Raw genomic sequence first — 12,871 nt, forward strand, 5'->3', positions numbered from 1 at the left:
TGTCAGATTTCCTGGTAGCCATTCTGGTGGGTGTGTGGTACTGTTGCTTCGAGGCTTCACTTTGCATTTCTTTGACAACTGATGTTCCCATTTTTTACCTACTTGTTTTTTCTCTTTTTGATTTGTAGGAGCTCTTTGTATATTCTTTGTAGTTATTTATTACAGATATCTCTGTGGGTTGCCTTTTTTTAAAATAGCCTCTTAATGAATAGACATTCTTAATGTAGTCTAATTGATCAATAAATGTCTTCATATTTTAAATAATTTCTGTACCACATTTAGTTCCGTGGTACAAAAAAAAAAAAATCTTAGTGGTAGAATACACAAATATATAAAGTAGTAAAACATAAAAAATTATAGGCATGGAAAATATGAATTAGAAGATTTAGACTAGAGAGATAGTAAGACACAAATAAGCCATGTAGTTCTCTGAATGTGTTATAGTTGAGCAATAAATATTGTCTAAAGCAGCTTAGAAGTCAAAACTCAAAGGGAACATGGTTTGTTATCCAACTCACATTTATCTGAGGTCTTCAGATGGTTTTGTGAGGATCCAGGCAGACAGGTGAGGGGTGGATAGACTGAGAGATACATTCAAATGGAAATGGTAATTTGCGTATTAGAGCTAACAGTCGTGTCTTCTGTTACAGGTTATTCAGCGATAGTTATGACCTCCCGGTTACGTGCGTTGGGTGGAAGAATTAATAACATACGCACCTCAGAATTACCCAAAGAGAAAACGCGATCAGAAGTCATCTGTAGCGTCCGCTTTTTAGATGGCTTGGTACAGACCTTTAAAGTTAACGTAAGTTCTTTAATTTTTTTCCGAATAAATGCCCCTAAGAAATATTTTTTCATCTCTTGGTTTGTAAAATGAAGAGAATTATTTTAAAATAAAAGCTTGATGTCTCCGACCTTGCATGTTGAGCTTGAACTAGAAATACCCATAAAAACTGCCCACATTCTCATCTCTACATGACGTGTCTTTCCCTCTTACTTGTAAACTGTGTGAGTCTTAGATGTTGCTGCCTCTGTGACACCTTTGCCCTCCTGCACTGACTCTCCAGTAATGGTGCCCTGTGCATGCTTTCTTAGAGCCCATGTCACGTTGAGTGAACAGTAGTTACAACCATCAGGTTATATGTCGCTCTTCAAGCTTTTGAGCTCTGTGGAATAGCAACAGTGTTATTTTCACTGTGTCTGCCGCACAGCAGGGGCTCATTAGTTGTGCAGATGGTAAATAGTGGGTCCCCTCTGGAGGGTAGTGAGGTGGTTAGCTACCCAGATGGCAAGGTTTGGAGACAGCCTGGCTTCTCCCATCTCAAGCCTGTGGCAGAAGCAGGGCTAGAAATGAGGTCTCTAGCCCTACATCAGCAGTGTGATGCCTGACCAGAAGCCTCCCCTGCCGCCTCACCCCACACCACTCACCACCTGGGTTTCTGTGACCTTTGCCTGTCTCTCCCATCCTCTGGCCAGTCCTAACGGGGTCATCTCCAGTCCCAGACTGGCTGCCGGCAACTGTCCCAGCCTGGAAAACTCAGTGTGCAAGGGAAGGCATCAGAAAGAGGAAAGAGGGTATGGAGAACCATTGGGGGATGATAGGAGGCCACAAGAATTTAAAGGGTAACAAAAACCGGTCCCTTCTGAAATGCCCCCCACCCCACGAGTCTGCTTCCTGCTGACCCCAGGCCACTGTGGACCTGAGCAGGGAAGAGAAGAGGGTGGTGTATATGAAGTCACCGCATGGTGGGTGCTCTCTAAAGGCCCCACAGGTCTCTTCCGGTTGCGAGAAACTGACAGCTCAGCTTAGACCTGGCCCTTCTGTTAAAATTTACATTGTCCTGGAGCTATTCCCTAGCCGTATAGCTTCTTCCTGACAAGAACGTGAATGTTTATTCAGCACGTGTTTACTGAGCACCTACTCTGTGCCAGGCCCTGTTCTGGGTACAGAGAATACAGCAGTGAGCAGAACAGAACAAAATCTGGGTCCTTTTAAAGCTTGCCCCCCAGGGGGAGGAAACGGACCATAAGCAACTGTCTGTTAAGTTAGGTGGTAGTATGTACTTAGACATACTCCACAAGGGTGGAGAGTTCAGGGCAGGGCAAAGGGTGGAGCTGTCGTTTACAGATTAGGGAAGCCCTCCCTTGTAAGATGACATTTCAGAGATGACCTAAAGGAAGTAAGGGAGGAACCCTGTGCTTCTCTGGAGGAAGCACATTCCAGGTAGAAGCAGCAGCAGAGCCAAGGCCCTGAGGCGGGGTTCCCTTAGTGTGGTTACAGAACAGGCTGGACGCCAGTGTGTCTGGAGTGTAATGAGCGAGGAGGAGGGGAGCCGGAGAGGAGGTCAGAAATAACAGGTGATGGGGGTTTAGTTTTTCTTCTGACGCATGCATGCATGCGCGCTCAGTCGTGTCTGGCTTTGCGACCCCCTGCCAGGCTCCTCTGTCCATGGGATTCTCCAGGCAAAAATACTGGAGGGGGCTGCCATGGCCCCTCCAGGAGATCCTCCCAACCCAGGGATCGAACCCATATCTCCTGCATCTCCTGCATTGGCAGGCGATTCTTTACCACCGCGCCACTTTGGAAGCCCTAATAGCCATTTCAAAAGATTTTTTTTTTAATATCATAAAATGTTTTTATGAACAAATGAGCTGGCGAACACACATACACCAGCGTGCTTTTTGACAAAATGTCCCTTCCTCCCACATCAAGGTGGACACAGGATTGGAGGAATGAACACAGCAGATGGTACAGATAGAAGAAAAATAAAATCAGTCAGGATGGAATATAACATTGTGCTTGATTATTTTCCCGTGTCACAGCAAAACATTTGGGTGCAAATAGTTAATTTTTTCTCTTTCCCACTTAAGTCTGGAGAAGAAAAAAACAACTTTTTCTATAATAAAATAGGTACAGTTTTGGTGGTTTTTTTTTTTTTTACTTTTTTAACGTAACTTTTTTCCTCTTAAGGGGCCAGGGGGATTGTGAAGAGCCCTGTAGGTCGGGCTGAGCACTGGCTGTGTTCTGAATGAGGCAAAGAGTGTTGAAGGGTTAGGGCAGAGACCTGATGTGATCTGACCCAAGTCTCACTCAGGGTGCTCTGTTGACTGGGAGGTAGGGGTAGGGCAAGGGCTGAGACTCACAGTCTTTGGCAGAGACCATGATCATTAGACGGGTGGTCATTCGGCCAGGAATAAACCAAGCCTGGAAGTAACTTAAAACATGGAACCAATGGGATCTGGGATGTGAAAGAAGCCTCGAGGTGATCCCCAAGGTTTTTGACCTGATCAGTAGGCAAGATGGAGTTGGAATTTATAGAAATGGGAAAGGCTGAGAGAGAAACAGGTTTGGGAGCAGAAATAACTGGTTCTAATTTAGAAGTGGTCAGTTTGAGATGCTTGTTACTTGTCTTTGTAGACATGGCAATATGTACACAAATGAGTTGAAGGAAGAGTCTAGGCTAGGATACACGTGTGGATGCAGAGATGTTATCTCAGGATCATTTGAGACGAGAAGAGAAGATGACTGAGGTTCTGTGTTTAAAGCCTGGGGAGATGAGGAGCAAGCGGGAGACTGTCTCCGGAGATGAGGGGAGGCTGAGAGGGAACGAGAATCCCAAGTGAGAGCATGTTTTAAGGAGGAAGAGTGGTGAGGACGGCATCCACCCAGAGGTTACGTGAAGCCTCGGAACAGAGCCTGGTGTTCAGCGGGCGCCCGCCATCATCAGTGACGGATGTCGCCGTGACAGTCTCTCCTGCCTCCGCTGCTCCCCGGGCTTCCAGCAGCCTGGTCAAGGCTGACCCATGAATACGAGGGCCCGGTTCCAGCTTAGAATCTCCATCACTTTGTTTTTGCTCCCAGGGGTCACATTCAGCTTCCTTAGCCCAGTCCCTCTCATGACCAGGAGCGAGCATCCTGAAGGAAGCTGGCCTGGATGTCAGCTGTTCTCAGCTCAGCCCAGAGAGCAAGGTTGTCTCGGGCAGTGACCTGATGTAGCCCAGGTGACCTCTGGCGGCCCCTTCTCATCAAAAATGTGTCTTATTTCGGGTCCATTTGAAAACTGGGTGAGTTGTGCAGATACCAGAATGAGGGATGATGCGTTCCAGAGGGGAGAGAGGCAGTGCAGAGGGCACGTGCAGGCTCTGGCATCAGACCCACCTGAGTCAGGCAGTCAGACACCCGTCAGCTGGCGGCTCAAGGCACGGAGCCTTTGGGACCCCTATTTGCTTCTCTGCACAGGAAATGTGGTGACGGCTATGCGATGTTGCTGCGCACATTGGAGATCCTATATAAAATGTGCAGAGTACCGAGGCTGGCTCCTTGTAGATGCCCCACAGATTACAGTGATTGGTTTTGTTGTCGTTCAGTTGCCCAGTCGTGGCCGACTCTTTGCAGCCCCGTGAACTGCAGCACGCCAGGCTTCCCTATCCTTCACAATCTCCCAGAGTTTGCTGAAACTCTTGTCTGTTGAGTCGATGATGTGATCCAACCATCTCCTCCTCTGCTGCCCCCTTCTCCTGCCTGTCTTTCCCATCATCAGGGGCTTTTCAACAAGTCAGCTCTTTGCATCAGGTGACCAAAGTACTGGAGCTTCATCTTCAGCGTCAGTCCTTCCAATGAATATTCAGGACTGATTTCTTTTAGATTTGGTTTGATCTCCTTGCTGTCCAAGGGACTCTCAAGAGTCTTCTCCAGCACCACAGTTCACGTTAAACATAATATAAAATCATACAACTAATAACTTCAGCAAGGGCAACGGATAGCTCTTGTCCTTGTGAATATCTTGTAATCTGGGGAGAGACTATGTCATGATTTGGAGTGTGTGGACTAGGTCATCTTTTTCAAACCATCCTGACTCCCCTGGGATGGGAGGTGACCTGGGAAGCGGAGGCAGCAGCAGGAGCCAGGGCCCCGGGGCAGGAAGGGGACGTGTTCAGGACACGGGTGTGTCTCACGTTCCCACACTGCGGGCCAGATAATGTGAGACTGTCCTTGGAGAAGCAGCTGCAGGAGGGGGTGACAGTTATCTAATTCTCCCCATCCTGGTCATGGTGACCTGTTTTCAGGTACATCATCTGCTCTCAGGCGCTCAAAAAAGCTGCCTTTGCTGGTTCTCTACATGGTCTATTTCTGACTCACATTGCCCTTACGTTAAAGGGTTGGGTTCAAACGATTCCAGAGAAGTCCACCTGTTCAAGTAGAATTTGCAATTCCCACCCTTGCGCCTTTGTGCTGGGCCTTCCGCTCACTGCCTTTGCTGAGTGCCTGCACCCGGAGAGAGGCCGTGGCTCTCAGGCCTGTCACCCTTGCAGACCACGGTCAGGGGCTGCCTTGCCCTGCCCCGCTGTGTTCACTGTGCCCCAAGTGTTCTGTGGCACTTGGCATACCGAGTCCCGGTCACTGCTTGCACAGCTGACCTCCCCAGGAAGGCAGGAAAGGGACGTGTGTTGTGGCTCTGTCCCCGTTCCTCAGCCCCACACCCGCTCCCTGAGCAGCAAGTGGAGAAGGTGGCTGAGCCCTGCTCTGGACGTGAAGTGGGCTGAATGTCTCCACTGGCTTCTCACTTCAGATGGCGCAGAGTAGGGAGGCAGATAATCCTCCAGTGTCCCCTGCCAGATCCCTTTGAGAGTATTTCCAGTGGCATTTGAGTATTCTTAGCTGTCTTCCTTCATGCCATTAGAGTTTTCCTCCCTGCATATACTTGCCCGGCTTCTGAGGAGCCAGCACGGACCGACGTGGATTAGCATTTTGCTGTGGATAATCCATGAGCAAGTCACGCAGAATTTACTGTCATCAGGATGTCTTAGTTTTCCGATTCAGACATTATCACTTGAGAATCTCAGCTAAGAGGAAGGAAGAAATCTTAGAAAATTAATCTCATTCTTCTAAGTCATATTTACCTTAGCCTTATTTTCCATATGTTCAGTCGTGCTTCTTGACTTGGAATTTATTAAAGCATTTCTTATTGTAGGGTAGGGCTTATTGTAGGTGGTGCGGTGGTAAAGATTCTGCCTGCCAATGCAGGAGATGAAAGAGACGTGGGTTTGATCCCTGGGTGGGGAAGATACCCTGGAGGAGGAAATGGCAACCCACTTCAGTATTCTTGCCGGGAGAATCCCATGGACAGAGGAGCCTGGTGGGCTACAGTCCATAGGTCACAGAGAATTGGACATGACTGAGCGCATGCGTGCGCGCGCCCGCGCACACACACACACGCATTGTAGGGTACATGCATGCATGAAGTCTCACCACATGTTTTAATACCTTCTTATCTGCAATAAAGACTCTAGAGACCAGCTCTTAATTTGTTTTAAAATTTTGTCCACTGGCCATTTTCTTTCCTAGAAACAAGATACCGGTCAAGTTCTGCTGGACATGGCTTACAACTGCCTGGGTGTGACTGAGAAGGAGTATTTCGGTTTACAGCACGGTGATGACTCACTGGACTCTCCTGTGAGTACCCTCCCTTGAGGACTTGCTGGGCTCCTGCAGGGGTTGGTTTTATATCTTATGTTTTCTTACCCAACAGAGATGGCTTGAAGCAAGCAAACCCATCAGGAAGCAGTTAAAAGGTGGGTGTGAGCTTCCCATTCCGATTGAACACTAGGTGTTAGCATATCATGGCCCGTTTCTCTCCTCCAGTTCTCAGCATACCTGAAATATCTGGAACCTGGATTCCAGGTGGCCCAGGAGATGTGAGTAAGCTGGCTTCCTCCTGCCTGACTTCTGAGTTAGCAGAGAAGCTTCCAGATCAGCCCCCAAGGCTCCTCGGCAGCTGTGGGCAAGAGAGGGAAACGTAAAAGAAGGCAGCTAAGAGCAGGGGAACCCACACTTCTTTTTTATAGGAAAGAAAGGGGAAGGACGATGACCTTTTTCAGCCCAGTGTGAGAGCCAGGATGGGAAACACACACACACACACATCACACTCCCCCACCGCCCCGCCCCCACCATCGCCAGTCCTTTTCAGCAGCACAGTTCCCTTCCCTGGAAGCAGAGGCATGCATGGATAGATAGTGTCACAGATACACATGTGAGTGTATCCTGTTGCTGTAGGTTACCTTCCAGTTAGGCAGGCTGTCCAGCTACACCTCACCCCCCTCTGCCTGACTTTCCAGTCATGTTCTCTGTTCCTCTCTATGCACTTTTTGCCCCAAACCTAGCTGACACGCAGGGCCACATACCCGCCTCTGCGCCTTCCCTGGGTCTGTTCCCTCTATTGGGAATGCTCTTCCCTCCCACTTCCCTATGTCCCAGTCTTGCCATTTCTCTTCAATGCCACTCAGAGTCCATTTCCTCTAAGAGAAGGCCTGCCTCCCTCTCCCCTCGCTTACATTGATCACTGTCTGCTTTGTGCCTCAGAATACCCTCTCCTTCACTCTGAGTTATTGGCCTTTATCGTCCTTGCAAAACAGCCACCTCTTTGCAGTTAGGGTACTTGTCACACCCCTCGTGGTGCTCTCCATATAGGAGGCAGCCAGTAGATGATCGAGGGGTGAAGCCAGGTGGATCTGTACACACAAATGTGCACACCCACGATGACACGTTCCCCACTGGCCCGGCGCCAAGGCGGGAAGGAGTAACGATCAGGGGACCTGACTCAGATCCCATTGGTGCCCTCACCTGAAGTCAGGGCCTCAGCCCCCTTTCCTCCTGTGAGTTATGTCCTTAGCATTCCGAAGTACCAGGGGGAGCCACAGAGATGCTGTGCAGGCAACTCTGTGCCCCCATTTGAATTTACAGAGCAATGAGCTCACATGTGCGTGGACAGGTGTTGTCGTTCATTCTCTTATTAATCCTCTCAGCAGACAGGTTCCATGCCGAGACTCTGACATGGCACTGGGCTAAGCTCTGGGAGTGAGAGTCGGACCTTGCTCTCAAGGAGCTTTCAGCCAAGTGTAGGGATGGAGACAAAGGTAGAGGCAGCTCTGGGGTAGCCCTGAGCACGTGATATGATGCTCTGGGTGCGCAGAAGAGGATGAGAAAGGCAAGGAGGCATGCTTGGGACACAGAAATGAGAAGTTACAGAGCGGGGAGGCAGGGAGGGGAACCAGAAGGGCATCCAGACCATTGGGAGGACTTATCCATCCCCTGCCTGATGTATAGGTCGTCACCCTGCACCTAGAGCTACAGAATCACCCACTGGACCCAAGTACCTGAACAGAGGGACATTCACAAGTACACGCACACCATTAGAGACTTTGATACAAGCTGGAGATAAAGACAGAAGTTCTACTGAGATGGGAGGGTGGAGCCCAGAATGAACTACTGTAGAGGAGCTCAGTGGAGGAGAGCAGGGTAGAAAAGACTTGAGTTTCAGAGAGCAAGAAGTTTCTGGAAAGGATCAGTGACTAGATACTGAATAATGGAGAGGTGAGAAATGGACATGAAGAAGAGCGTGGGATCTTTCAGACAGAATCTGATCGTCTGTTACCACATCCAGCAAAAGAAATGGACAAAAATCTATCCTTACAAGCAAATGGACTCTTGGCCTCGTTGCATAAAATATCTAAGTATGTTAGCTGTATAATATTTGCTGGTATATGAATCATCTTTAGAATTCACTTTGCATTAAAAACATGAAATATTTTCCAGGATCAAAATTAAATTTAAAATGTGGCCATGCAGCATCAAAAGACTCAGTGCAGTTAACCTTGGTGTTGCCCTCAGCTGTGTGACCTAAGGCAAAACTCTGAGGGGCTGGGTGGCAAACCTGGTGGCTAAGTTGTTGCACGCTGCAGTCGACAGCACCCTAGCCTATTCATAGGCATGGCGGTGTTTGCATTCAAGAATGTATCTGAAAATATTTGAAAAGTATGGAGTCATTGTATATGTGAGAGATTTTCTTTGTGAGTTCTGTTTAATCTGCTAAATTAAGGATTTTTAAAATTCCTAGTACAGATGATGGAGTGCAGTGTTTGAACACCTCCCTAGGTTAAACATGTTATGGAAAATAGATTATATCTCATTTTATGCTGATGTTGCAAAAATATTTTACTCCTTATAGGCTTGGAGATTTCTGAACAATTAACTAACTCATGCACTCCTTTTGTGAAGCTAGTCCTTTTATTGATGGAAAAAGCTGTGGTCTAGTAAAAAACATGCATGACTTACGGGAGAGTAGCTGCTTACATACATTGCCTTTCTTAAAGGGAAAATTTAATTTGTTTTTGAAAAATGTTGTAGGAGGTTTCCCCTGTACCCTGCATTTTCGAGTAAGATTTTTTATACCTGATCCCAACACACTGCAGCAAGAACAAACCAGGTAATAACATTTTTTCTTAAGTTTTCTATTTAGTGTATAAAAATTGAGTAACCACTAAAAATGTACCCTTCAAGTTGTCACTGTGGTCAAATCCTTCATTTGGGTATAACTGCAGCAACAGTCATTTAAGACCCCAGTAAAAACTGGGGGACATGTATTGAAATTTTAATCAGCAAACTAGTTTTCACCTTGAGCCTCTTTCTTCTGATTTGGTACAGTCCCCAGCATGCTCCTACCACCGTCTCCCCTTCCATCCAGGCTCCTCTTTGAGCTGAGCAGCCTTGGTCTGAGAATGTGGGTATTTTCTGCTCCTGCAGGAAGGGAAGTTTGTCAAGGTCCTCTACTGATCAGATAGCACAGTGTCTCTGAAGGGCTAGGAGTGAGCTCTTTAGGAGAACCAGAGGTCTCTTACCTGAGAACTTTCTATCAGATCCCCAGTTGGTAGGAGAGGAGGCCGGCCAGCATCTTGCCTCCGCCTCCAGGACTGTGAACCAGATAAGGGAGAGAGGGCTGCAAGAGTTGTTTATCCCTCCAGGCTTGGCTCAGGTCCTGGCCCTCCTGTTGTGTTGGCACGTGGGTTTTCTGGGTGGGGACCCGTGCTTGGAACCAAAGGGCGGGCACAGGAGAGTTGATGCTGTTTAAACAAGGGCTCTGCAAACTCACCTGGCCTCTCCTTCCCCTCCCCCAGGGCATCAGCCGGCCCTTTGGTTATTGAAACATTTGTTTTTCTTAGGGAGGGAAACTCTTCCACCTGAAAAACAGCAGTGAATGTTCAGGGCAGTTAATTCCTGTCTTGTGCCCATGGTGGCCGTGAGACCGTCACCAAGGAGGCAGCATTAACTGGAACAGAAAGTGCTGTTTCATTTTTTTCCTTTTTTTAAATTAGTAATCACATGATCACATTTTAACTTGTAATGTGTGTAAAGGCCAAATGTTACTCTATTACAAGTTTGTCTTCTTTGCACACCTCGTCCCTCTACAATAGAAGGCATTGAAAATTTGACTTGTGTTTACTATCAAGTTAAATTTTAAGCAGATATACTATGTCCCACATGACTCATTGGGTAACCACAGGACATACACGTGGTGCCTTGAGTTTTCCCCATAATAGCTGTTCACCCAGGTGGACTAAGGGAAGGTGTAGGATGCTCAGCCCAGCAGATTAGCTCATGCTGGTGGATGCAAAGTGGTGACATGATCTATGAGATTTCCCCAGGCTACCTACCACCAAATACCAAGTTTTTTTCAAGTTTTGTTTTAAAATGTCATGATGGATTATGTGTGTGTGTGTTTTTAACCAGTGGGATTTTTTTTTATCACAACCCCACATATATATTTTGCTTTGTAATATAGTACACAGATGCATGTAAATTACTGAAGCAGACATTTCTTGAAACAATAATAAGTGCAAAGCACCCTTAAGTTTTCTCTTTCCTTTGCTTAAAATGTCAACTGTGGCTCATTAAGTTGATTTTACTACCCACTGAAGGGTTCCCACCCCAAGTGTGAACTGCGCTTCCTCCACTAGTGGGTTGTCCCCCCTAACCCCTTGTTCCTCCCTGAGATGCTGGTGCCCCAGGGTTGTGGCTGCCAGGGTACCTGAGTGTAGGGATCAATCCCGCCAGCTTAGCCCAGGCGCCCCCCAGGCATCGGACCCCACATCCATACCCACCAGGAAAGCCTCTGCCTGCTGAGCCTCCCTGGTGTTTGAGGGACACCTGAGGAGGTGTAAGGAGCTGAGGACCGAGAGAAGACTCAGAAATGAAGGCTACCTTCGGATCTGCAAAGGGCTGTCATAGGAAAGGGGGAATTAGATGTGCTTGGTGGTAGAATTATAGCCAGTGAGTGGAAGCTACAGAAAGGTGGATTTTGGCTCAAGACAAGTAATAAGACTAAATTTTGTCCTTACCTAAGTCCCAGGTAAAATTCGGTTTGTCCGTGTCCCTCCTAAGAGTCACCGGTTGCAGACGGACACCCAGCCCCACCACCCCACCTCCCATCTTAAGATGGGTGGTCGCCCCAGTGTGGAGAAGATTACAGCTGTCAGTTCCTGGGATGTGGGCACCACTTTACTCCTAACACAGCAGGGGCCATGTGCTGCCCCTGTGCCTCCTAAGAGCTGGGAAAACAGGCAGGACTACCAGATCTTCTTTTTAGTCTGGGCCATGTTTCCACCATTAATTTTTTTTAAATGGTCTTTTGTCTTGTTTTTACTTAAAGGAAGAATTTTTCCTGTGTTCCTGACCCACAGTATCTCTCTCTTTTTTTTTGACTGAGGTATAATTGATGTACATATTATACGCAGTATCTTTTTTAAGCCCCAGCTCTATAGCTTATCCAAAAGGAAGTTCCCCTTTAAAGAAATTTTGGTCTCAGGGGTCAAAGAAGGAATACAGAGGTGGTGTGTGTTGCGTCCTGTTTGTTTGCCAAGGATCTCGGCAGGCAGGCCTTCACTGCTGTTTTCTGAAGCTGAGGTCGTGGATGGGGCAGACTCCAGCAGTGAGCCTTTACATTTCTCAAGTCAGACACACGGAGCGGCTCTTCTAAATGACTTCCTTTATCCTGATCACTGTCTCTTTGATTGTGAGCCTCTACAACGGCTGTTCCTGATAAATTTAGACCATTCTATATAGACTTTCATGTACTGGCAGTCTCAGAATCAGGCTCCTTTAAGATTCTTAGGGAGATCCAAGATTCCTAGGGACTTGGGCATCATTCCACTATTCCTGTCTCTTTGTGTGATATCCTGGGGTTGACTCAGAGACATTGCTGAATATACAATAAGGTAGCATGTGGTGAACGGGGGTGTGCAGGTTCCCGTCCTCCTTTACGGCCCAAGGAAGACCTACCGCCTAGCAGGACTCGGCAGTGAGAGTCCAGATTTAACACTGGATTACCTGTGATTCTCTCCCTCCTCTTTTTTCTCTCAGTAGAATTATAGGAGGAGAGAACACTTAATTCCACGTGAATATCAGCTTGAATAAACATAGGAACAAAGTATAAAGGACCCATTGTGTTCCCCTAGGTGGCAGAGATAGAGATTCTGATACGAAATAAGCGTGAATCAGCGTGTGTATGTCACACCATCCCTCAGTGTTCTGGTGCTGAATGCATTAAGAGTAATTGACAATTCTTATAATCAAAGTAATATCAGTTAGGAGATTGATCCTAAGGTTTTTAGTCATTAGACACATAAGAAATTTGTTATATAGTCAGATTTTTTTTTCATAACATGAGTGTCCAGGTTGAAATAAGACATCACTGACCCCACGTCACTCATCTGAACATCTGTGTCCTCATCAGTAAAAAAGGGAGGTAGTGATACCCACTTCAGAGTCCTTCAGTTCAGTCTCTCAGTGGTGTCTGACTCCACAACCCCATGGACTGCAGCATGCCAGGCCTCCCTGTCCATCACCAACTCCTGGAATTTACCCAAACTCATGTGCATTGAGTTGGTGATGCTATCCAACCATCTCATCCTCTGTCGTCCCCTTTCCCTCCTGCCTTCAATCTTTCCCAGCATCAGGGTCTTTTCCAATGAGTCAGCTTTTCGCATCAGGTGGCCAAAGTATTGGAGTTTCAGCTTCAGCATCAGTCCTTCCAATGAA

General features: G+C 47.3%; 1 protein-coding gene and 1 long non-coding RNA gene across 36 annotated transcripts in view; one reads left to right on the forward strand and one right to left on the reverse strand.

Annotated features, from left to right (window-relative positions):
• PTPN3 (protein tyrosine phosphatase non-receptor type 3) overlaps positions 1 to 12,871 on the forward strand; it is a 157,761-nt gene that overhangs the window by 76,510 nt on the left and 68,380 nt on the right. For all 35 annotated transcript variants that reach the window (XM_060408936.1, XM_060408942.1, XM_060408950.1 and 32 more), the window contains 4 exons: positions 651 to 805; positions 6,347 to 6,454; positions 6,531 to 6,573; positions 9,185 to 9,263. In XM_060408936.1, coding sequence (XP_060264919.1) covers positions 651 to 805; positions 6,347 to 6,454; positions 6,531 to 6,573; positions 9,185 to 9,263 — 385 coding nt within the window. The remainder of the gene's footprint in view (positions 1 to 650; positions 806 to 6,346; positions 6,455 to 6,530; positions 6,574 to 9,184; positions 9,264 to 12,871) is intronic.
• Positions 799 to 9,760, reverse strand: LOC121818593 (uncharacterized). Its single transcript, XR_006058569.2, has 4 exons — positions 9,676 to 9,760; positions 9,452 to 9,574; positions 6,656 to 6,776; positions 799 to 5,844 (listed from the first exon to the last, which is right to left on the reverse strand). It is a non-coding gene; the product is annotated as an uncharacterized LOC121818593 (long non-coding RNA).

Source organism: Ovis aries, chromosome 2 (assembly GCF_016772045.2).
Source record: "Ovis aries strain OAR_USU_Benz2616 breed Rambouillet chromosome 2, ARS-UI_Ramb_v3.0, whole genome shotgun sequence".
Taxonomy (NCBI): domain Eukaryota; kingdom Metazoa; phylum Chordata; class Mammalia; order Artiodactyla; family Bovidae; genus Ovis; species Ovis aries.